Source organism: Hippoglossus stenolepis, chromosome 10 (assembly GCF_022539355.2).
Source record: "Hippoglossus stenolepis isolate QCI-W04-F060 chromosome 10, HSTE1.2, whole genome shotgun sequence".
In the NCBI taxonomy this organism is placed as follows: Eukaryota; Metazoa; Chordata; class Actinopteri; order Pleuronectiformes; family Pleuronectidae; genus Hippoglossus; species Hippoglossus stenolepis.
This window is the reverse complement of record NC_061492.1, coordinates 24,571,716-24,598,963: the sequence shown is the minus strand read 5'-3', so window position 1 is coordinate 24,598,963 and position 27,248 is coordinate 24,571,716. Positions and strand designations below refer to the sequence as shown.

The following is a 27,248-nucleotide window of genomic DNA, read 5'->3' as shown; positions in this document are numbered from 1 at the left end:
ACAACACTTCTGGAGTCTCAGGAGTAAAAAGCGTGAATCCAATACAATTGAAATAATTGGTAACCTCTTCTTCAGATGTAATAAAACAACAGAAAAAACATAACATGCCTCCATACTGCTTGTGTGGTGTCATCCAAGTGTTCATAAGTCCCAACATTCAAATTCGATTCAAAACGTTGTTACATTTACATTGTGTTTTAAGCCTAAATGTCCTCTGATATCCTCCCCGGAGGCGCGCACACTATCGCCAAAGGGCACGTGCTGGGTGCGCATTCCTGTGGCTACGTCCGCTAGCATCGCCACTTCCTGTAGTATACTTTTAGGCTTAAAACATGGTGTAAATGACCTTGTTTTGAGTAGAATATGAATGTTGGGGCTTGCGGAAACTTGGATGACACCACACGAGCAGTAAGGAGGCATGTTATATATTTTTTCTGTTTCATTACGTCTGTAGAATGGGTCACTTTGGCTGCAACACTGTTTACCCCTGAGACTCCTAAAGTGTTTTGTGGACTCAAACACTTCACCCACCCCCAGTAGATAATGATTATTTTTCTGTGAACCACCCCTTTAACTGCATTATGTTCTGTCTGTATGTCCTTTCATCATGTACATATATCTTTGTGTCTTATCTATCTTGTATGTTACTTTCTGTTCTCACCATCTCACAAATACAATTTATAAAAATTAAAAGAAATAGTTTGAAAAACATCTCCCCCTCCTCCCTACCTTTCTATCCAAAGGTTCCCATGATCCACTGGGATCTGTCAACAAAGAGGATCCTGACCATGGACTTTGCTGAGGGCGGCCAGGTCAACGACAAAGACTACATGAAGAAACACGGCATCAACGTCAATGAGGTACTGCCTGCTGCTCTGCCTTCTACCTGTAAGGCAGCGTGTATGTGCACAGGTTAAGCAAACAAATAGATTATTGACCGGAAATACGGATTGTTAGACACACAGACATACACATTGCTGGATGTCAACAGAGCAGCAGCATCAGTCCTCTGTCCATAGTCGAGTTTCCATCCAAATGTGTCGTTAATTTGAACCATATTTTCAGTAAATCAACAAAAAAAAAAAGAAGAAATTGTTGTGTTTGTTATCATCCACTACTCTTATGCAAATGTAACAAGTTGATTCATGAAATAATAATTAGCTGTAGGTGGCTCATTCTTCAGTTAGGCACCATCTGTTGCAGTCATAGGTTGCAGTAGAGGGTCCAACAAGATGACAATTAAATTATATCAAAAGAGCAACAATCAAAGTTTAATGGAAGCAAATGAATAATCATGAATGTATTAACATGATGGACAGCTTGGTAACAGTGAATACTCCGTGTTTGTTTCTTGTGTTAATTCAAAGAAAATAAAATCTCATAGCTCCACACACTCATCTGCAGCCATTTTTCACCTCACCTTGAGCATATGGTTTCTGTTTGTCATAATCTATTTGCTAAATGTGTTGCACTAAATTGCACTACACCTTTGATTGCTGCACCAACTGTTCCTCCTCTAACAAACAAAAAAACATTTTTGTAAAACTTCGTCTATAAGCCTTTGCGCTGCTCACAGCCAGTGGCTGGCGGCATTATGTTTCCGGTTGTCTGTCTGTTCGTCCGTTTGTCCCATTCTCGTGAACAGGATATCTCAAGAATGCCTTGAGGGAATTTCTTTGGTACAGATATTCACTTGGACTCAATGATGAACTGACTAGATTTTGGTGGTGGTTAAAGGGATAGTTCATAGGTAAGGTCACGGTGGCCTCACAAAGCAAATGTTTTGTCTTGTGAAGGTGATATCTCTTTACCATCTCAAGAAATCCTTCATATCATATTTGGCACAAACATTCACTTGGACTCGAGGATTAATTCCCTTGATCTTGGTAGACAAATGTCAAAGGTCAAGGACACAAAGGCCTCACAAACTATGTTTATGTTTTTTTTTACCTCACGTCCTTGGAATGTGATAGGACTGCCCGTACGGAATTTCATTACATCTTGTACAATTCGCTTGGACTTGACTGAGTGGATTTCGGTGCTCAAAGGTCAAGGTCACTGTGGCCTCAAAATACATGTTTTTGGACTCTTGAATGTGATATCTCAACACTGCTTGAGGGAATTTCTTCAACTTTTGATCAGATTTCCCTTGGACTCAAAGATTCAGTGATTACATTTCAGTGGTCAAAGGTCACAGGGACCTTATGAATCAGAAATTTGTTTTTAATGTAGAAATATGTTCACGGAAACTGCACCGGTCGTGGAATGCATCTGTGGCTAGAGCACAATGGTGAAACAAACAAAACAACAAAACTCTCACCACAAACAAATTATTATTTATTTCCATTTAATAATCCCAGCATTCACAATAATCATTCAGAATCAGCAGGGGAGATATGTTGAAACACACAGTGACAGGATAGATAGAATAATTAGGTGGCAGTGGTGCATGCTGGTCCATGTGTCTGTGTGTGGAATCACAAGATGGACAATGGCCCAGACCTCCTCTGAACTTGGCCCCTTGATGTAACCAGAACAGGCTGATGCTTTGCTCCATTTATTTCCCTTCTCCCTATGGCTGTAAACACTGAATGGATTTTAATCATTAATCACATTGTTGCTAGTGTTTCAGTGAAGACTTTTGACATATTTCAGGCTGGATGGAATTTCTCATCTTATCTCAATGAATTTGCCAATATACCAACTTTCTTACGACTGTTGGACTGCCAATGTCACAATGATAAGCAAATGTCACTGCTTTCACTGTAGTTGACCTGGAGTGTTAGAAATCACATTAGACTGGCTAGAAGAGGGTGGGTATCTACAGGATAACGGAGAGAACCGATTGGAGCAATAAATCCAGGCCCAGTATGAAGTACATAATAAGTAGTGGTTTTTGGACTGTAGACAAATGGAGTAAAGGACCCATATTTTACACCTTTCTGGGATTTAATTTGAGGTATTGGTACCCCTAAGATGATAAATCATTGGTTTAAAGTCGAAAAACCTACTGCAATGTATATTTCCATGTCCTCTCTTCTGCCTCTCTCTGGAGCTGCAGACTGAACAGGCTGCTTTCGCCTGCCTCTTTAGCCCCTCCTCTGATTGGCTGACTGCACTTTGAGTGACACGCGACCGGGCCTATCATCGGTCTCATTCTGGCACATTTACGATGGTAAACAGAGCTGGAAGTCACGTTGTTATGTTTGCAGCTATAGAAGATCAGCCACATATTTACAGTTGGTTACAACAGGATGTTTCTGAACTTGAAGTTACACCGTCCTCATGTTTGTTCAAGTTTTAGCAGGACAGTCGGCCAATATAGGAGTAACGTCCCGAGTTACAGTACGGAGTTTCACACCGGAGTTTCAGTCCCGGGTAACGAGTAACCTCTACGTTACTCCGTACTGAGCACAGCGACACGGCACGTCAGAAGAAACAAAGCGTAACCGCTGGTCTCGAACAGCAACGTTCTGAGGAGGAAGGTGCACGGACACATTCTCTTCCTTGCGTCCCTCCACGCTGCGGTGTTTCTTCAGTGTTGTTTGTTGTGGTTAGCGTGTGGTGGCTAACAAGCTAGTAGCTCAGCAACATGTCTGCTTGGTTTCGCGTTCGGTGTGGAGGGGTGGTGGTGGTGGAGGTGACGGGGAGCGGGGGTGGTGGGGGGGCGGGTGGTGGGAGGTGACGGGGAGCGGGGTGGTGGTGGAGGTGACGGGGAGCGGGGTGGTGGTGGTGGTGGAGGTGACGGGGAGCGGGGTGGTGGTGGAGGTGGGGAGCGGGGGTGGTGGTGGAGGTGACGGGGAGCGGGGGTGGTGGGTTCGGAGGCTGGACTGGTACCAGCTGGGTGGGGCTGAGAGACGAGTGTGATCCCGAATGACATCATACGGATAGGAGGTACGAACCAAGATGTTTTGATAACATATTTCTTCGAATGGACTGAGTGAAAAAGTCCGCGGAGTGACTGTTTTCATACTTTGAGGGTCCCTACTGACCCCCTTCAAGAAATTACGGATAGTAAAAGCCCAGAAAATGTATTTTACGCAAAATCGTCCCTTTAAGACCTCAGAGCTGAGGTGAAGGCGAAATACAAGGATGAAGACAAGTGATACATGACAATGGCACAGATTTTTGTTAGATACTTTCAATGATCAATTTTGCATTTCATATCACACACGTGAGGATTAAACAAATCTTCATAAAAACATTTACTGTGTTATGTACAATTTCTAAATAGTTGTACAGCTGTTTTTTATTGCTCCATTAAGACCTAAGTTATTCTCTAAAAAGTATTTTAAAACCTGAGCATTGTTTGTAACAACCTCCTGCAATCTGGGGTTTTGAGAAAAAAACAGATGTTCCCTGAATACTTAATTTCTCAACTCTATAGCAAAAAGAAACCTAAAATAAAAAACAATTTTGAGAGCTTAAACCTTTGGCTCTTAGTGTAAATCAAAGTAAGTACATTGGAGTTATGCTCTGTAATGATTTTTGTAGCATCAATCTCTTCACACAATTAAGGAAGAGTGCTGAACACTGATATTTCCATCTGTTTTTGTTAGTGGGCCATTATGCGTGTGTATGAGTTAAAAGTTTAGGGAGCCCGTAAGTAAGACATTCAGAGTAGGACTGCAGTGTTCGGGATCAAGTGTTTCTGTCCCTTGGAATAGATCCGTTGCAGATCTAAAAACATGTAACATATTTTCACAAACAATCGAAAAGATACGTTTGTTCATTTTTGTGCTCAGTATTTCATTTAAACAAAATGATGTGTGCCTGACCTTAAATATTGCCAAATGCTGCGTCACATCGCTTTGGACAAAATAAGTTTGTGCTAAAACAAAGTTTCCAGACCCAGATGAGAAACAGCTTGTATAACTGAAGATGAGACAGCCTCAGACGTTTTGTGAGGGAGACAAAACAGGATATTGCAGGCCAAATGGTAAAGTTGGAAACAGTGCATCTCACTCATCCCTGTGTTCACAATCCAGCAGTTAAATCATGATCATCGTACGTGTGTGTGTGTGTGTGTGTGTGTGTGTGTGTGTGTGTGTGTGTGTGTGTGTGTGTGTGTGTGTGTGTGTGTGTGTGTGTGTGTGTGTGTGTGTGTGTGTGTGTGTGTGTGCACATCGCTCCTCTCCAGTGACAATCTGATGAGCACTAATTAATGGTCATTAGTGTCTACCCATTCCTCTGTGAGATAATTTGTCAGCTCTCTGCTTTCTTGCTAAACGTGTGTGTGTGTGTGTGTGTGTGTGTGTGTGTGTGTGTGTGTGTGTGTGTGTGTGTGTGTGTGTGTGTGTGTGTGTGTGTGTGTGTGTGTGTGTGTGTGTGTGTGTGTGTGTGTGTGTGTGAGAGATGGACTGTATATACATAGTCTAACCTATTTCCAGTGTTCAGCTACGCTAAAATTAACAAAAAGGAAAATGCAATCTTGCTGTAATGACTCATTTTGTAACCAGATTTTGCACCTGTGTGACTACAGGACACTGATACTACACTGATTTATGTTAGGAAAGTTACTTATTTTTCATATCCATCATTTAGTAAAAATTTGTGATAGCTGTCAAAGATAAATAAGTAATGTGACACTCGATAATATAACCGAGCAATAAAACCATTAATTCTAGAACAAATGTTTAATATTAGATGAAGAAGTAAAGTCTGTCTCAAATAAATACCAAGTCAAAGTCATTTATAAACATTGATGGAGTAAATCTCATGTCTGAGACTGCCTCGAGTCCCCCACCTCTGTTCCTGCAGTGTGCTGATGATGTCTTGTGTGGTCTGTGTCCAACTGGTCAGAGCAGGTCGACAAGCTTTTTTCTATATTCAGTTGTTGTGAGGATTTGCTCTCTCTCTTGACCACTGTTTTGTGGCTTTCTAATAAAAAGATCATGAAGGAGTCACCGAAGGAGTCACAGAATCATAGCCATTATTACTAGAGAAGAAAGAAGCTGATACAGATTATGCGCACAGGAAAATATGTAAAATGCACATCTTCGCTTCGCATTGCTGTCAAGATTTCTTCACCATGTAAGGGGGAACCACCTAAATTTAACTTTGTTTAATATGTCTGGTTACAGAGAAATATTGTGGTTTAATTTCATTTTGACAGGAGAAAATACGTTGTTTGACCTCGTTTTTCAACATTAGTGTCGAAGGAGGAAGGGACAGGCACTCTTAGTCTTCTGACTAAGTCTATAGCTGGAAAATTATAAAACCATCATTTTGACATTTGAGTCATGTGAGAAAGAGGAAGATGTATATATTTACCGAATAGACATTTACAACAAAAAAATGTTTCAACCAGTTCAACCATGAAATCCCCAGTATAGTATTGTAATGTCCCTTAGTTTCGTCCTCTCTTTCCTTCTACTTCCTACTTCCTACTTTCCCTTTCTCTCTCCTTCTCTCTCTATTTTTCCCAGACTCAATCCAAACTGACTCCAACCTCCATCCAGCAGTTGTGTTTTGTGTTACACTTTGCATAGTGTGTCTCATGCCACCCCCCTCCTGTAGTTGTACCATAGTAAGGTTTGGTGGAGGGTAGGCATTGACACGTAGATTCTTTTTAATGAAAGATCAATGAGGAAACAGCCAAGTTTGTGAAAAGACAGCAGCGGGTGCCAGCCACTGAATCCTCAGCAGAGCTTCCACTGTCAGAAATACTATCAATGGTACTGACATGTTCAGTGGACAGAATAATTGTCAGTAGACTTCTTGGAATGTAAATAAGAAAAAAAACCTGTTGTTTTTATTTGTTGACTCTGCAAAGAAAAGAGACGGTTAAACTCTCGTTGGAACTGCCGCCCTCAGCACCAACCACACATATGAATCCTGGATCTGTAAGTTGCAGTTTGGTGCCTCTGCTGCCTCACTGACTGACAACAGCTGAGTCTGATTTGTTTTCATAATAAGATTTGTGTTAGGGGGGGAATTTTGATATTTCCATTTATGACGCTCAATTTAAAATACTTAATTTCCTCATATTTCTTCTTAGATGCTTTAGTGTGACTTTCCGTTCTGCATAGCTCACAAGTTTCTACCACTTTTAACAAAAAATCCTTCCCAGTATTACTGATAGGTTAATATGGTGTACAATAGGTCAATGTAAAAGCACTAAAAGTACTTTATTCGTACACTAAACTTTTACATTGAATTGTAATGTATTTGTTTCTAGTTTTCTCATGATCAAACTTTTGTGATATTGAATAAATGGTGACAGCATTTATTGTCAATATGTTCTCAACCTTGACATCAGATGTTTTGAAATATTTTGAACCACTGTCTATTCAAAAACAAAAAAAATATAGGTCAATCTGTATTGACATTTATTTAAAATATCAAGCCTGTTTGTTGGGATGGATGGGAGCTGAATAACACGCTTAAAAAACAGTTTTCAGAAATGATTATAACAATAATGATGTTAATCCAATCTGTTTACACTTACTAAAAGTACAGTACCAGCTGTTCATTTATTTCATGCAATTTTTTTTATTGATCCATCTTTTATGTCTCCACATCCACCACAGCTGTCGACAGAAACATATATTTCTGGTTGCGCATCCATCTGTCCGTTCAACCCGGCCTTATGAACTTAATGTCTGTTAAATGCTGTGAGGGAATTTCTTGTAATTTAGACCAAACATTCATTGAACTGATGAGATTAAACTGAATTGATTTTGATGGTCCAAGGTCACAGGGCAAGGTCACTATGACCTCACGTTTTGTGAAAATGATTTACCAGCAATGTCTGGAGGGAATGTCATTGCATCTGTTACAGATATTAACTTAGACTCAAGGATGAACTGATTAGAATTTGGTCGAAGGCCATGGTCACTGTGACCCCTCATAAGCACAGTGTCCCCTAAACGCCTCCAGAAACTTTCTTCAAATTTGGATGAAACGTTGACTTGTGTGACTACATTTTGATGGTCAAAGGTCACTGTCACTTCAGAACACACAATGTTGGCCATAACTCAAAATGCAATTTATACCTTTTATTTAATAATGACATGAGTTGGGACAGATATGTAAACTGCAACTTGATTGGCTAGTGAAGGCGTGCAGAATATGTCTCTTTGGACTTAATGTTCCACTTTTTCACTTTATGACCTACAGATCTCAGAGAGCCTGGGTAAGATGTACAGTGAGATGATCTTCGTCCACGGCTTTGTTCACTGTGACCCGCATCCAGGCAACGTGTTGGTCCGAAAGTGTCCCCAGAACAAGAAGACAGAGATTGTCCTGCTTGATCACGGCCTTTATCAGGTGGGAGATCTCCAGGCTGCCCAGACATAAAGAAAATACAATTTGTTCGAATATTGCAATCCATTTTTCATGCTGCTGCCTGAGGCCTTGAGTGTATAGGTTGAGCTGCAAACAAACAGTGGAGATGCACATGAAAAAAATGAACAGCACACACACGCTCACAGGCAGACACACACTTTTATTAGCGCTGCAGCAGAATAAAAGCTTTTTGATAAACAGCCCATTTGATGTTGTTCTTAGCAGAGTGCAGTGTGCTGTGTTTGGATTGGTTCACCACAGCCTTAATTATAATGGCACATACTGTATGTGTGCTCTCATGTTGTGTGTACACACACACACACACACACACACACACACACACACACACACACACACACACACACACACACCCACACACATATGCTTTTGATTGTCAACACACTTGCTTTTACAAACACCCACAGGTCTGACATGAGTTTGTTTATTGCTTGTTCCTGTATTAATGAAGAGAATGTAGTGATAAATAATCTTTGAGACACACAATACGCAATACGCACAATACGCACACACACAACGATCTCCCTTCGACCATAATGGCACCAATTTATTCCCTAATGACTTCAAATTTCAGCTGTCATTTTGGAGTAGAATTTTAATCCACTCTTCAAATAGAAACACACACACACACACACACACACACACACACACACACACACACACACACACGCGCATACATACACACTTACACACATACATTTCCTGTAATATTACCAGTAGGGAACTACACATTGTGTATGTGTTGGAAGTGGCACAGGATTCTGAGCTGGTAGATGAATTGTGTGTAAAAACAAAGCAGCAAAGCAGCACATTTGAATATAATGTAAATGTTAATATTGACACATGCATAATGAAGAAATTAATGCTTATTAATATATATAGTTATACTTTATTAAAACAGTTTTTATCATAATGATTGTTAATGTTCTTTGTTGTCAACATATCGAAAGCAGAAACATACCCTAAAACATACCCTAAGATGTTGAATTTATGACAAATAAAATGTAAACTCACAACATAATTAAAATGGAAATACTTTAAGTAACAAAGACAGGCAGGTTACTCTACTATCTGACCACAGGAGGGGCTATAGGGCAATGCTTTTATGGATGGGTCCTGCTAATGTCGTGGTTTATATCCTGGTGGAACTGCCAATGGGAGCATGGCAATAAAGGCAGCAAAAGACATATTAGCCACTGATCAGGAGGGTGTGACTTTAAGAAAAATCTTACCAACCACCACTGTGCAGGAGCTATGACCAACCAACAAGAGTGACTAGTGCACAGACAAGAAGAAAAACCCTGCAGGTTTGCCATCAGCAAACATCACCAGTTGTGTTCATTCTCATAGCCACAAGTAAACGTGTTAGCTCAGATGCTTAGAAACTTGAATGGAAAATACAGCAGAAAAGATAATGCAATCATAAACAGATAGAAATACTCTAAATACTTTGTTGTTTACAGCTTAAAGTACCAATGATTATTATTAGTAAAGTAGATACAATTCTAATTAGAAACAACAGCAACTCATCCATCCTCCCCTCTTTCCAGATCCTGAAACCAGACTTCAGGTTGGACTACTGTCGGCTGTGGCAGGCTCTGATTAACAGCGACATGTCCAAGGTGGAGCGTTACAGCCGCAGACTGGGAGCTGGAGATCTGTACCCGCTTTTTGCCTGCGTCCTTACTGCTCGCTCTTGGACCGCAGTCAATGCTGGCATCAGCTCTGTGCCTGTCACAAACTCTGAGGTATGATCTAACACACTAACATGAACGTGAATGCAGTATTTATTGAAAAGATTATGTTCACATATATTAGACAGTATTTTACAGAGATTCATAAAGCAAATCAGACTCTACAAAATAATTTAACAAAAAAGCAGCAATAATAATAGAAAATTGGACAAGACTACATCTAATGTTGAAATCATATGATGGAGGTATTCTTGCCAACTTTGAAAAACAATGCCATTGAAAATGATTAAAAAAATTATCTAGCGTCACAGACTTTAGAGGAGAAATATTATTAAGAAACAAACTTTAAAGTTTTTTTTTCTGTTTGTACAATTAAACATCATTAATAACAAACATAGTACTATTAAATATTAAATTTAACGTCAATTGTGGGTGTAAATAAATGCATGAATGTATCGACAAGTTCATTTAAGGTATCAAAGAAACTAGCTGCACCAGGCTCCATCAGGTGTAAGATACATGCAATGACTTGGATGAATTCCTCAATTACATGACCAAGTAAATAATTTGTGGTAAGGTTTGGAGTTTTTAACATAGACCTCAACTACAAACACATTTCTATCCACATCCTTTAGTGTCCTTTGAGTTTGAGGCTGTTTTTGATGGTTAAGGACCAAACCATCAACAGCAGAGCTGAGCTGTGATGTAAAGTGGCATAGTGGCCCCACACCTACTTCACCATTTCAACTGTTCTTCTTTGTGATGAACATTGACCCATAAAGCATCCGTAAAACAATCACTGGAAAAGGAGCCTTGTCTTGATTGACATCCACAGCTGCTCCACACACATTGGATTAACTGGAAAGCCAATTGTGGGCCAGACCTTATCAGCCATCAGTGTGGACCACATTAATGTTCCTGTGGCTGAATAGGAGTAAATCCTTGGAGCAAAGTTCAACATCTGATGAGTGGAGGCTGTTACAGCAGCCTGTCAATGCCCATGTTGTGCAAATATTTCCAGCACAAAGTGGACCAGACATCGACACTAAACATTATTACAACATAAGTGTTTATGACTAGGATTGGAGTTCCTAAGTTTTTCTAGATAAGATTGTTTTTAGAATCCACCAGCAAAATAAACTTGTTTGTGTGTCTCAGTATCCCTTTACCCACAGGGGTTCCACAACGCCATCTGTTCTCAAGAGCGAGTTTATTTATACCTCTCTTATGCAACATGTTGAAGCTGACAAAAGCACTACACAACAGTCTGCTACAATGTGCCACCCCCTCTAACATGATGGGCAGGGCAAGGCAGAACTGGGCAGGGGCCAGTGCACGAATAACTCCTCATGTCTTCTTTGGTATTTCTGAAAAGGAAATGGATATGTTTGGAAAATTAGACATGCCAGTAAAAGGCATGTCTACCATCTACTACCATCTACTACCCTACTGAGGTATGCTTTGATACAAACTCCCAACATTTCTCTTTTTTAACAAAATGTGCTTTTTGCTTTGCCATCACTTATTTTGTGTCAACACCATCAGACACCAAAAACACAAATACATTTTCACTCACATTATGCTATAGACCTATAAAGTGTGTCTATGTACCTTCACCATTATGAGTGTCTAAGCCCTATCTTCCCTCAACTAAACCCTGATAGAGTTGAAGATCAACTTTGCTCTGATATGAGATATTATTAAGTTTTTCTTTTGATGAAACAAGCTCTTTTTAATCATATCATTAAAAAATATTTGTATCTATTTTATTGCACATGAATTGTTTTGTCTCACTCAGACTGTTTACATGCTTGTTTTGACGTTATGAATAGCGATTTTCCTGAAATGCTTCTCACAGCGATTCAATTACATTTTCATTTGCTACTGGATTAAACTAAGATATGAGCATTTTACCCGCAGCGGTTGATTTGCTTCCTCCGTTCGTAACGCGTTCGAGAATTTCCACCACCCCTTTGTTGTAAGGGTGGTCCTGAATACACTACGGTGATTGAGAGGCTAGATGGCCTGTACCCCTAGATTACATAGAGAAATGGGACAACAATACTCCACGGCCACGATCAAAACGAAGGGGTAGGGCCAAGTGGTAGGGCTAAGTGGTAAACTGGGACAATCCCGAAATGATTCATATTGAATTAAAGCTTTGGGGCTAAAAGTGAAGTTTCTACTGTGGCTGGTGCTATGATTAAAATATAAATTCCTCACATCAAAATCATATACCTCCTCTGATGAGCAGGAAAATGATCAGCACATTTCATGTCCATCCTCCTATGACATAATTCAGAGTTGACATTTTGCCCCCACTTTGATATTTTACTGCCCCACATAGTAAAATAAGCAACATTTACTGAATACTGTGTGTGTGCGTGTGTGTGTGGGCATTGTGATTTCATGTGTAGTTCCTTCATTTTCCTCACAGCTCAGTGATTTGACTTTTTTTCTTAATTTCCTGTCTGCTTTGTCTCCACTGCTTACTGCTCTTTAATTTCTCCCTTGGTCCTCCTGATTTTCTCCATACGCTCTCTATTCACCACCTCAGCCCGTATTGACATTGAGGAAAACTTCTGTTATAAATTAAACTTTTTTAATTTAATTTGTGATGATGTAGGGCACATCAAACGGTGATGTTTTATGAAATTGGCAGAACAATAAAAATAAAACCGTTTTTCTTTCAAATTACATTTTATTGTCTTTTGATGTTGACCAAAACGCAATTTTGTTATGGTTATTAATAATATGTGACTGGTTGCATATTAGCATTTGTATTATCTGTGATACTTAGAGGCAACATTTGTTCATGTCATAGATTGTCCTCTCAAGAAATTCAACAGATCTATCAGTTCTGACCTGGCATCATTACATCCATTTATATGTACAAATGGATCCTTTCAGTTAATTTTCAGGGGAGTGTTATCAACAGTCGCAGACCAAGATGCTTCTGGATGCAATTGGACAGACCTACAACTAATTACAGCAATGAAACATCTGATGTAGTGTATCAACAAACAATTTCAGTGCATTTGAGTTTTCTTCTTTTAGAGAAAATATACCATCCAATTAGCAGATTCATCCGACCTGTCCACATCAACCATCTCTGTTGTTCAATAGAATGCCTCAGCGAGGCTCCCCTGTCAGTCATCAAATCAAACCTGCCCCATTTTAGATAAATGGTTGTGATTGGCCTGACCTGTCTCAGAAGAGATGGAAATCTTGGGCTGGATTACAGGCGTTTCAGCAAATGCCCACAAATGAGATGCATTTGCGTTCAAGTCCTAAAATCAATAATATGATGTTTTAGAGCTTGAAAATTTGCAGAAGGTTATCTTCTTTTATTTGTGATTGTAGCCATTCCCAACTTGAGACAAATGGTTATTATTTTTAATCATGACAATCAAGGTCTAACCCTAATTTAAGAGTAGAGATGTCAGTTTGATTTGTGCAACATAACAGTGGCATTGTATATGTCGCACTGGATCATGTTGACAAACAGTTGTGTTGTGTAGTTTGGTCTGAATATTAGTAAGTAAATATGAGTAACTTGTGAGTTAACCTGTACCAGTATGTTAGCTGTTAGTTACTGCATGCAGTAGCTTGGCAGAATTGCTCTGGTTTTTTGACTGAATTATGGCTATTCAGATTCAGGCATTGGACCAGATTGTCATAGTGAAGTAGGAGCAAAGGTCGAAGGTAGCGCTCTGCATGAGCTACCAGCTCTACCCTCCTTTACTTGTGATTAATCCCTGGGTAATAACAAAAGAATCACATGGAGAATCAAGTGGCCAAATATACAATGGGTTAATGGACTGTATGGAGCAGTCTGAGGAATTAGTAGATCAGATTTACTAGTGTTATAAATTGATTGTGTGGATGTGGATTGATGCAGCAAAATGCTATGTAATGCAAATCATGGTATGGACGAAATAGCAAGGTTGATTATCTTGATGATTGTAAGTGGTGTGCAGGTCAACAAATGAGACACTAAAGTCATTAAACTGTGTTCATGGATTTATGCAGCACAACACGATAAAGGCTATAAGAGGACAAACAGCTTTAGAAGGTGGCTTCAGGGGGGGAAATATCCATCATGTTGGAATTGTATGCACTCATCAGCATAATAGTATTCCAGTGTGAGAATGTGTGTAAGGTGTATTTTTCTCCCTCCCTCTGTCTTCCTCTTTAGCTGACATGAAAGCACTTCCATCAATGTAGGCCATCTTTGTCATTTATGTCCCCGGTTTTTAGACGCACACACACACACACACACACACACACACACACACACACACACACACACACACACACACACACACACACACACACACACACACACACACACACACACACACCATTAGGCAGAATCCACTCAAGTGCCTTCTTCTTGCACATACTTGTTGATTGTCCAGCACTCTAGAGCAAAGAAGACATTTTAAGACATTTCTGTTGCCCCAACCACTCATCTTCTTTGCTTTGTCTTTTTCATCTCTTCTGACTTCTCCTCTTTTTCCATGTGCTGTTTCCTTTCTTCGTTATGTTGCCTCTTTTCATTGTGTCCTCTCTATCCACTTAATGCATGGATCATTTTTAACTCCTGCTTCATCAAGTGAGGGATGCATTCCATTAGTGTTAATGCAGTCACATGCAGAAAATGTTGAGTGCTTTTAGAGCTCTGGCTTTTTCCTGCCTTTCTTTCATATGCAGGAACATTTATTATTTTAATGAATGTTTCTCTTCCAGTCACTGAAAACAGAAAGATTTGTCCAAAATAGAACCAGGTGGTTTTTCTCAAATTTAGGGCCAATTCATGATTTTAATTGATTTTCATCTGCAAGACTACATCTTGTGTGAAACATCCTTTTAGAACTCAATGTGCATTACAAGTGAAAAAGAACAGACCGGAACCTCTTGCAAAACTGCCATCATGCATAATAAATTAGCAAATGCTTAACTAAAATTAAACAGAGCCTAATCACTCAACTCAAAAGTCACCACAGATCGAGTAGAAATGTCTGCACCCTAACTCATCTGTTTCTGCTGTTTGTTTATCGTAACTGGGCATCAGTCTGATCTGCAAACAGCTAACAGCACTGTCTGATATCTGGCAGGTAGGGAGAGACTGAGCGAAGTAGAATCTGTGTTATATTCTCTGGACTCTGGTGTTTTGATAAGTCGTTACTAAACTCAAACTAAGAGTGCAGTGTGGAGAATGTTTTTTCATGACAACCAATGCAGCTGGTTACTATTGTATTGCTGTTACTTTTTAAATTAACTTTGTTGTGCAAACTGTAATGGGATTTGTGTGTAACTGTGCAAAAGTGCAAAATAAGATAAATCTAATTAATTTGATATACCTCTAATTTTGTCACTATTTGTGGTTTCCTTAGCCGTTTTTCAGATATGAGCTCCAGAGAATGTCCGCACAACGGGGACTTTCTTGAGAGTTTGCCTTTCACACATAAGTCGAACTCTGGAGAATTGGGTCCGGACATGCTCCAGAGGTTTTCTTTCACACATTCACAATGCAGCAGGAGATTCTCTGCTCAGACTCGTTCACAACAACAACAATTCCTGGGCAGGATTCAGGTGACCGGTCTCCTGCTGTATTCACACATGATATATTGTGGATATTTGCGTTCACGCATCCATCTCCGGAGTTCAGTGCATATCTCAAAGTAGCTATCGGGAACGCAGCAGGAGATTATCTAGTCGAATGCATACACAATATCAAAATCTCCGAAGTGTTCAAACGGAGGGGGGGGGGGTCACACTGGCATTGGCATTGGCTCTTATCACCAAAAGCTTTCGAATATCTGTGTCTTTCCAAGTTGACACTTTTGTTGGTGTCTTCTATATGTTTCCTCTTTTTTATTCCAACATATTTGTATTCTTTTTTTTTTTCTACGTGCCCACTTGCATGCGGTGCATCCTCTGGATAATCTATATATAATCTACTATTCTTCCATTGGCTTTTGGACATTGTGATTTCACTGAGTTTTTACTCTGGGTCTGGCAGGAGGAACTCCGGAGAATATCCACAGCAACTGACTCAGACATTTGCGTTCTCACATACAGCTCCTCCAGATAATTTCAGGACATTATTTGGAGTTCAGTGCATGTCTGAAAGCAGCTCTCCAATTTTGATTCTAAACTCAGCATTTTTTCCATATTCCACAAGACTAATTCCTATAGTTCAACAAAAGTAAACAAACAAGGGTGTTTCATGTCAATAATAATCTGCCATGCAAGGTAATTAAAAACAAATAATGCTGCATATATCATGCACAAAATATTATTAGCCTTACATCACCCTCAGCCTTGACAGGTCCAAAAGACATGAGAGATTTCAGCTTCAGACTCAACACCAACGTTGGAAATGTCTGGGTAGAGGCAAAGTTTGTTTTTAGTTGCCTCACCATTTATGGGGCCAAACATCCTCAACTCATGAAACATTACTATTCAAGTCAACAAGAAATTTTGAGTAATTACACCTTTGACATTGTGAAGAAAAACCTAAAAATTGACCACGTACTAGTGAAGATTTGCATTTCTTTAGTGCAATTAATTTACTGCCCTGAGCACGGTTGCATTTTCCCACTCAGAATGCCATTGGTTACAGCTGATCGTACTGTAGATTCTGATATTCTTCCCTCTGTCTCTGCCCACAGTTTTCTAATATCTGCTGGCGGCTGAATGAAATCATTCTGCCAACTCTCTGCTACACTGGGGAGAAAAGAAAAATCACCGGCACAGATTCCTCCTCCCCCCAACTGCATTTGCGTTGCCTTTTGCGCAGCCTATTATCGCATCACTCGCAATACAATATGTCCTTATTGAAGCTTTCAGATGCAAATGAGAGCACTGTGTCCTGCTGACAGCTGTGAGGGCTGCTAACCAACCTCCTATAATTGCTAGTAATTGTTATTCCCCAAGCAGGACTCAGCAGAGCTCTTCAGAACACCCAGCCCCCTGTTATTTGGACTTGGATGGGGTGGGGGCTGGGTGTTTGTGATGGGGTATTATGTTGTATGTGTATGTCTTAAGCCTGGTAGCTCGTTTTTTTTTCTTTGTTTTTTTACTTGTGATCGGCGTTCACTTCCCTGCTCTATGTGTAAATAATCATACATCATTTTCTTTGTGAAGACCAAATGCGATGCAGAAGGTACAGTCCCATGCTTGGTCTACTGGAAAATAAAAAAAAGAAGAAGAAATCAAATCAACATAGACTAGATCTATTCCATGGCACGTTCCAAGCAAATGGATCTGCCTAAGGTGGCCGTCGCCCTTGTCATTTACCTTCATGTGCTTTTTCGAAATTTTCAGATGTTGTGGACAAAGACAGCTTCAGCTATATGTGAATGTAAGCGAGTACATATTTGTGTTCTTTTGCAGACGAAGTCAGTTGAGTAGGCAGTCCTTCAATGTGGCCTTGAACACATTAGCACACACTGCTTAAAGAATGTGGCTGCTGAATGTGGTCTGAGTGATCAGATCTCAATATTTCTTGGATGCATTCATACCTGTACTTAGAGCTGTCCGATAAGGATGAATCATCAGAGTTCTAGTTATTTGCTGACTTTTCTTCAAGTCTTCTCTTTTTTTGTTCTCTATAAAAGTAGAATTGTACAATTCCATATGCCAATGGATGGTGACAATACCTCAATTCTGATTCATGCAGAAGTCCAGAAAATGTAAATGTGTTTCAGTAATTCTGTTTGCCATTTTATCAAATGTATCATTTGCATCCTGTCTAAATTTCAGTGTGAATGGAGACAGAAGGCCTGGACACATCATGGTCACAGGAAAACCAAGTTATAATTTTTAGATGGCAACGAGCGTTTTCAGACCTGGATATTTTAGCCCAGTTTAATCAGGCGCAAATAAACTGTGGCAATTTTGTAGAGGTAATTGCAGCTAGACAGAGAATGAACCATGGTATTGTTTGGACTAGCAATGAGGAATGAGGTACCACCCTCCTGTACCTGCTCCCCTGCTCCCCTGCTCCTGCCCCAGACACATCAGACCAATATGCAGTCAACATTCTCTGGAGTTTGTCAGTTCACTGAGATTTTTGTCTGAGTGTAAAAAGAAACTGAACCAAGGGTAAAATGCTCCAAATTAACAAAGTCACAACTGATTCAGAGCCAAGTATAGTTAATGTTGGTGTGGCTCATAAGTGAAGTAGTTATGGGCAGTTGTTGACTACTCTATAAAACAGGCATTGATACAAAGACAGAGAATTTCTAATACATCTGAACCATTAGATATTGAAATCATATCAAAAAGTACAGTCATGGAGCCATTTCTATTCTCACGTTAACAAGTGCACAAGTAAGTACTGTATTTGTGTGTCTCCTTTGTGTCTGTCAGACATCAAATCACAATGCAGCCCTCTTGGGACTTGTGTTTGTGTCTGTAGGTAGAGGATAATGCCGTTGAATCAGATGTTGTTTGCTGCGTCAGTGTTGTTCATTCACATCACTTCCTGTGGGCATGAGACAAAGGCAGACAGACAGAGAGCAGAGACAGAGTTTATCTGTGTCAGGATGTTGACTTGCTGTCTGTCTCTCTCTGTGCCTGTCAACTCTCTGTGTATCTGCAATGACAGCTCTGACAGTTTGTCTCACGCGCGCACACACACACACACACACACAATGGATAAATACATATACAACAAGCCTATGAAAAAGTTTTGATGGTCCTTGTATTTACTTAATGTTTGCAAAACAGGCTGCAATATGATAGTGGAAGTGGTTATGTGGCGTGTGCTGTAACCATTCTGCTGTGTCCAAAACATGTATAGTCTTGTGTAAATTATTTGTTTTTCCTAAAAAATTATTGATCTCTTCTGTTGCTGAGATCTCTTATTCAGGTAGTATCCCATGTCACTATAGAAACCTGCAGATACTACCTGTGTATCACATGATAGGGATGTCACAGCACTTTGACAGTAGGAACCCAGGTTGATGTCCAGAGCTCCATATGGTGTTTGATTTAATATAAACTCTGTTGGTCCCCTCTGATGTTTCAAGTCACCTTTGACCTTTTAAATATTTTATATAAGACCATCAACTTTCCTGAATCTTAATTACGTTTTTGGAGTTGCCTAAATGGGATCATACGTGCTTTAGTTGCTACAACCAGATACTGTCGGATAAGTATGAAACACATTATTTCTTCTGTGTCTGTCAGAAAATGACCCTACTTCTCATTTGATTCATAATGTCAGTGTATATATATATATATATTAGTATTTAGTACTTTAGTATTGCATACTCGACCACAGTCAAGTAGATATTCTAAAGAGGCATTACAATGTGAGGACCTCTGTGTCCCCAGTGTGTACTGTAAACAATTCAGACCAGTGAAATTATTTTCTTTCCTTTTATCATAACATCACCACTCATTCCTGCTCCTGTAGCCTTCACCTTGTTCTTGTTGCATGACTGATGGTGTAATTTAGACCTGTTGATAGAGGACTTTCAAGTGAGTACAGAGCGGGAGAGGGACATTCACATGGAGACCTAAGCAGCCATCTTCAGAATCGAAAGGAACAAATAGCCATCATGGAGGCAGATATCATCTGTCAGACTCTCCTTTTTGTCCTTGCTAAACTTGAAAACAGACAAAAAAAAAGAAAACATAATCTCAATGGAGGGGGTAATAGTCTGACCAACTAGAAATGATGACAAACTAATAGCATCAAAATATGTATCATAAAAACCCTACAGAAATTATATATATAATTGATGAGTTGCTGTGATTGGCGTTGGTATATATCTACATACATGTGTCGCCTTCAGAGACTTACATTAAGCATTTATACACATTATATCGCATTACAAGCTATTTCACTTATGGGTGCTGGGGCTGAAGGGAAAACACTCCTGCCAGAGCAGATCCTGTTTCATTTTTAAAGTGTGAAGTGTGGTTGAGGAGGTTTGTGCTACCATATGTTGAGAAATAAGCATGTGATGTCTATGCTCAGGTTGGACTTATAACTTAGTTTTTGTTAGGAAGAACAATGGTCAGCTGTTGACAGTTGACATGGATGGAGGTGGAGTTCTGTCCTCTACACTGCGTTTCATCTGCAGCTGACCACTTCATTTGTTTTTCTGTCATTCAGCTGCTTGAGTCTAATACACCAGTGGAAAGATAATTTCTAGTTTCATACATAAGTTACGTGATTGGCTCATTACTCTTTGTTTAATTATTCTGTAATTGATAGACAAGGCAACTAATTCCTACTTGAAACCTGGAAACATAATAAAATGTTTCTTTCCAGTCAGTTTGTGTTTGTTGTAGATGTTAAATCTGAATACTGCTTCCCACAACGGCAACAGTATCAAGTTATGTTTTTAAAACGTTACATAGCACATGTTTTTCAGCATCATTTTGGTCTGGTGCCAACATTTCTGATTTGTTTAATGATTCAGATGTGTTGTGTGCTCATTGATACCCGTTTCACCAGTAGGGAAAAAAACGAAACAAATATCAGCGTTTTCAAGCCATACCGAAGGAAGCAACAAGCCTCACTACTGATTGGTTTAGTACATAATGGTGATCAGTATTTTTTCTAGCCCTGATGGACCCAGAGGAATCAAGACAGATGGGCCTGTGGATTCACCCAGAGGACATCTAGTCAGACATAATCAGAGAAAACATGAGATCAATGAGTGTGCGAATGCATGGCCTTTATATGATTATACATAATGTAACCAGTAAAGACAAAGCTTGGCTCGGTGTCTCTCTCCTTTGGTAGGATGTTGAGATTCGGACCAACGCAGCTCTGTACCTGCCCCAGATCAGCGAGCTCTTGAATCGAGTGCCCCGTCAGATGCTGTTGCTGCTGAAGACCAATGACCTGCTGAGGGGCATTGAGACCACCTTACAGACCAGAGCCTCGTCCTCGTCCTTCATCAACATGTCCCGCTGCTGCATACGTGCCTTGGCCAGGTCAGGAAGTTTATAGCTTTTTTTCCTTTTCAGCCTGTTTTCATCTGTGTTTGTATTTTGTCTGTCATTTTCTGCTTCATTCTGATTAAAATTGAAACTTTTCCAACTTTTTACACCATACTCATATCAAATTGAACACTCACAAACAGGAATAAAGTCAGTAGTTGTTTGACCATTGTTAGGTGATTATTCTTCTACAGTTATAGGGACATTTCATAATTTTCCAGCTCACAAACTGAAGGCTGTAGTGAAACATCAAGACTCATCAGTTTGTGAGACTTATACATGTGTTCATAGTGAAATGGTGAAATTGGAAATGTGTCACAACTAAAGACAAACTAAGCTGACAAGTGAGTGGCTTTGGAAGAGAAATTGAAATTTGCCACTACAGGCTGGGAGAGGAGGGATGTGGGCTGTCACTTCAGCTCACAGCTGAAGGCTGAGGGACAGGGCTGTGGACACACACACACACACACACACACACACACACACACACACACACACACACACACACACACACACACACACACACACACACACACACACACACTCTCAGACGGTCTCTTGCCTGGTGCGGTTCTGCTGACAGTGGTAGAGCTTGTTTGAATAAGCACATCTTATAAAATATTAACCAATTGTAGTGCCATGGGTAGTAATGTAATACAGGCACCAGGGGATACTGTGGTGCCACCTCATCTCCAGCAATCTGTACAATCTCCTGCTCTGTTTCCGTTTTGACAACTAATCCTGTGTTCATGTGCTCACCTCTCTCAGGTGTGTGTCGCACCTTTACTTTCCTATGTTCATGACCATTCAAAATGGAAGACAAAGTAGATGAATGTGTTTATCTTCCTGCCAGTCGGGCATGTGTGTGGACTTCACATGGCCTCCCATAGCTCTTTCCCCATTGCTCTTTTTTGAGCAGAACCCCTGTAATTAAAGATGTGTCATCAACAGAGACGGTTGCACAATTCACAATAAAGCTCGTTAAAATCTGTAGAATATGACACACCCACTGATGTTGCCACAGTTCCCACTTGAAAACCTGATGTTTTCTGGTGTACCTTGGAACCAACTATTCTGGTTCTGATAACAATTTATTTTTAGTTGAACTGCCCCAAACACTTAAGAATCATGGGCACGACTCAAAAAGGAGCCTGTTTCTTGTTGATGGGTGAGAGGCTCCAGTGCCTGCTCAGGTTTCCTTCTATAGGTTGTAGGTTGAGGTATGTGTGTCTTTTTTTGGTCATCAGATGATCTGCTCTGTGTACAGTGTAAAACTGTATCAATAGGTTATCACTTGTCAACACTGCGTGTTTCACACGTAACAACTAAATAGATGGAGAGAGTCCTGGAAATTTGTACTCAAGTATTTGAAGTCTCCATCAAGGAGAAATAAAATCACTTAGGGGGCTTTCACACCTACCTTGTGTGGTCCGGATCTTTAAGTTTTGAACCACAATAACAGGTGTGAAAGGTGCCTTGGCCCACAGTGTGGACCAACTGACCACAATTTAGGCTGGACAAAAGAGGTAGTTTTGGTCCGTATCATACAAACCATGATTTCGATCAGATCTGAAATATTTGGGGGGATAGTTTGGACTTTCGGATCAAATTGGGGAAGTTGAGAAAGCATTAAACAATAGAAGAACAAAAATAATTGTCTCGCAGGGTCGCCTGTAGTCTTTGTCTCTTACAATATAATGTTTAAACGATGAGGATGTTCATTTTGCTGGTAGTAATACCATGATGATATTGCAGTGACAACAAAAGTAACAAAGTGAACAAGCTCAGTCATTTTCTCCATTCAAAAAACTATTTTCTTCTGTGCACTTTAGCTGAATTGACGACACGCCGACGTCAGATGCATGTCCGTCAACAAACCAATTAATATCAAGTACAGGTAGACGCAGCCCTCATAGGTGTTGATTGAAGGGCGTATGTATGTCATACGAAAACCTTTTGTGCGCTCCCTAAATTACAATGTGAAACCAAAACTAATCAAATCAAGTGGTACGATATGTACAATATAAAAAAGACATGAACCTGGGTTCAGACCATGGTCTGGACTTTCAATTGAGAAAACGTCCTTACCCTAAATTAACTCAGATAAAAGTACAAAGCAAGTAATTTAAAATGTACTAATGTTGCACACAACCGTCTGAACGTCACTCACTGAAATAGAGAGCATCTTTTAAGAAACCCAGTCTCTTCAAACTATGTCTAACCTGTTCCCGGTCCTTCTGCTGATCTTGTCGACAGGCACAAGAAGAGTAAGGCTCAGTCCAGCAGGAGGCGTCTGCAGATAAAGCTGGCTGAATCTCTCAGCCTGGGGAGACTCACTCTCTATGAACTGTTTCTGTGGGTGAAGAGCTTCATGTCAGTACACTGGCTCACTGCTCTGCTGCCATTTCTGCGCTGACACACATGGACTTCAGACTGGAACATCAGCAACACATCGCAAAAGATGACTACTGGCTGGTTTGTAATACATTGTATAATAAAACCATTTAAATATGTGCCCAAACACACACACACACGGCCAATACATGCTGAGGTTTTTTAACATCAGGACTGTCAAGATCACAACTTGTACAACGTGCTGATGTCGTTTTCTCATGATTATGTCATAATTGTGTTTCTTTTATTTAAGATAAGTCAATTTTTGTTTTATTTGTTTTACTCTTATTTAAGTTCAGAATATACTGTCAGATAATTATTTCTCTCTTAAATGTATCTTATGTACAATATTTATTGTGCATGAGACCAAAATCAGCCATAAATAGTGCTCGAAGAAGTAATGTGTGTGTGGGTTAACTGCAGTTTGTCAAGTAATAAGTTAAGTAAGTTCCAGCACATTACTGAAGCCACAGACTCGTTCCTGACTCCAGCTCCATACACTGACATGAGATTATCATCCATCTCCTCATCTCAGTTTCAGAAAAACAGTTCCACACGTTTTCCAAAATCTTCAACTATCACTTTGATTCTTAGAAAATAGAATATATAATAATGTTCCCTCTGGAAGAAGCTGGACCACTGATTCATACGCACTCCTTAACTAAATACCTCAGAATGCAGTTTGTGTCAAGTTGCATCTTTTACAGGTAACACCTTTTTTATTGTCATTATATAATAACGGGTCATGTTTACTGTTTCAATGTTACTGTTGTTTCTTGGTTAAATACTGTACACTCATTCCACACCAGTTTGTATTACTATTGGTTTCAGTGTCGTGCACTGAATTGTGGTCACTGACAGTGAGACATCTCTCTTCCTGTCACTGAGAAGCGTTGATGTGATTGCTGTTGGTGGGTTTAATATACAACATGACTTATTGCGTAGCTGTCCACAAAAGTCTCTCTTCTCTGACCATCGTTTTTTTTTCTTGTCCCATCTTTTTCTCTTATATACCTTGTGAACTCTTGTTTTCTAATCAGTGAAGAAAAGATCACCGTCGGTTATTTCGTACGTTTTCAGGCTAAATAATGTCATAATGTCACACCAAACTTACGACCTGTGCTTTGTTGTTATGAAAGTCAGTCACAGTCATAGTCGGCAGCTCTTGAAAACATTCAAGCTGTATTGTTGACTTCATACCAGTTGTTGAAAGTCTGTTGCTTGGTTACAGTTATGCAGTTTTCATATGGGGATGAAAACATACAAATAGAGCATCACAAAGTAAAAAACACTATGTTACTGTCCAAAAAGCAGTTTTTTTCCCCCCAAAACATATTTTGTGCATGAGCCACTGTGTCACAACTGCAGATGATCTGTGGGCCTACCTGTCGTATCACGTTTGTCTCATTCAGGAACAGTGCTGTAAAGAGTTCAGAGTCATGTCAGAAGGATTTGCTGCAGGATCTAAGTTCACTAACTTTGTCACAATTCTAAGGCTACATCCATTGGACTAAGTTTTGTTTTGAAAACAGCGCTTTCTCTGTCAATCTCTGTCCACACAAGCATTTTGGATCCTTATCAATTTTTATCCCCGTCCATAGTAACACGCCTGAAAACGAAAATCACATGACCGCTCACGTACACTGGGCATGTGCCTGTCGATGTACACAGTAAACATTTGGTTGTTAGTTGCAGTATTGTTACTCAAATAGTAGCTCATCTCCTACACATGTAAGCAGTTGTATCATTGTAAAATACAGAATTTAACTGCACAGCTGTTACAAAGACAACAGGGTCAGCAACGCTTGTTAATTGATTATCCATGTTGCGTTTTACACTGCTACGTTGTGACCGAAAGGACTCAATCAGCAAATGGTTTTGTGTGTCTCCTTAAGAGATTCCAAACATTTATGTTTCTGGCTGTCCAGACTAAAACTTGTGGCTTGTATAGTCAACTGTACTTGTCACTGATGATGCAAAATGAGTTACAGCGATAAGCTGGTTATTAATTATGTAGGGGATCGAGAAGGGAGCCCCTTCAGATATATGACCAGTGTCAGTTTTAGCATATCACCTAGGATGTGACAAATGACACACCTCCTCTTCATTACTACATCAACTTCTTCTTCTCTCTGTATTCATTTTTCTCTCCACATTAGCTACATTTGTGTACAAAGAACCATAGACTGTGTATAACGATCAACAACACGAGGGCTTCTTAAACTGAAGCCAAATCCTCTCCATCACCCCCTGGTGGATGGCTGCAGTATAGTCTAATTCCCCACCCCCTCCCTCCTGGGCCACAGGAACAGAAATGCTGGACATATTCGACAAACAAACATCGAAACTGGGGTAAAAGATAATTTTCAATGTATATTCTGCTATTCTCCAAATATCTAGAAGAGCAGCACCGGCACACCTGAGACGGTTTCTGTCATTTTAGGTAGTTCACACTGATGTATGTGCCATGCAGACCCGGATCCAGGATATATTCACTTAAGAAGTGGAGATGTGCCATCCATCTTTACATACAGTCACTGCCAAGAACAGAAAGTGCACTTTTTGGAAGATCCCGTCTCGGTGTGAATTGGAATCAGCATGTAAAAACAAATGGTGGGATGTTTCATTATAGAATAATAGATTAACTAACAGGACAGAATTCAAGGGTGTGGTGTCATTTATTGCTCCCCTGGTTTACTTTGCTAAACACTTCTGCTGACATATTCAGATAGTCAGAGGCTGCTCAGATGATGTTTTGAAATTCTGAAAGCAAACTATACTGCAAACGAAGGGGGGAACAACCTGTTTATTATACACACCGTCTTCCATTCTAACTCCCACAACAGAATCCTAAAATACATATTGTAGACTTTTTAGGATGTAAGAGGAGAGAACAATCCCAAATAACAAAAAGCAGACGAGCCTCAAAAGCTTAGAAGGAAAGGTACAAAAGACAACTGTGGAAGAGGAGGAAAGAACAAAACAGAAAAGAGGTGGATAAAAAGTTTTAGGGTGGTGAAAAAAATAAACATCCAAATTCTTCATTCAACTTTCTTTTTAATCTCCTTTCCATTTAATTCCATAAACCACAGGGATCATTATTGTCATGTCCTGTTTTGTATGAAGGTTATTGAACATTGATAATGTTAGTTCAGACTATGGGTTTTGTTTTTTTCGTGTTGAAAATGATTTGGTTTGTTGAGTAAAATCAATAACCAGTGTTTGATTTATTTATTTAATTATTAAAAATGATAGTATGTAAATTCCCCACAATAAAATGTCTAAAAAATGTTACAAATGTTTTGTTGAGTTGTGTATTTATACATAATTTTAAATGTTTCCAGTAATTTGAATTGTGTGTGTGTGTGTGTGTGTGTGTGTGTGTGTGTGTGTGTGTGTGTGTGTGTGTGTGTGTGTGTGTGTGTGTGTGTGTGTGTGTGTGTGTGTGTGTGTGTGTGTCTGACTGGACCATATTTATTGGAATCCCATTCAAGTTTTGAACCCAAATGCAGGACCAACCCACAGTCACCATTTCCCAAACTTTGTCTGTTTGTAGTGATTGGCTGAGGCAGCACGTGAAACCAGTCTCCTTCTAGTAACAAAACACAGACAAGATGAAATAAATAATCTTGTATTCTCTCTTTTTCCTCCTGAAATCCTGCTCAGGCCCTGAATATCAGCCCCACATTTGCTGCCTCACATGCTTTAATCCCTGCAGCAGCCAAACTCACGGACACACTCACTCGTCAGCCTGCTGATAATTTGCCTCTCTGTGCACTTCATCCAGCTAAAGTGCATAATTGCAAAAACATCCAAGAGGAGGGGAGAAGTATTCCTTGTCTGCAAGTTGCACATCCAAGCCAGTGTAATAGGTATTTT

The 27,248-nt window shown here is 39.8% G+C and overlaps 1 protein-coding gene across 1 annotated transcript in view; it reads left to right on the top strand.

The window, feature by feature from the left end:
• adck1 (aarF domain containing kinase 1) overlaps nt 1-26,663 on the top strand; it is a 75,987-nt gene extending 49,324 nt beyond the window's left edge. The window contains exons 7-11 of the mRNA XM_035167616.2: nt 744-860; nt 8,122-8,271; nt 9,858-10,055; nt 20,776-20,969; nt 23,232-26,663. Coding sequence (XP_035023507.1) covers nt 744-860; nt 8,122-8,271; nt 9,858-10,055; nt 20,776-20,969; nt 23,232-23,391 — 819 coding nt within the window. The 3' untranslated portion in view covers nt 23,392-26,663. The remainder of the gene's footprint in view (nt 1-743; nt 861-8,121; nt 8,272-9,857; nt 10,056-20,775; nt 20,970-23,231) is intronic.
• Nucleotides 26,664-27,248: the final 585 nt, after the last annotated feature.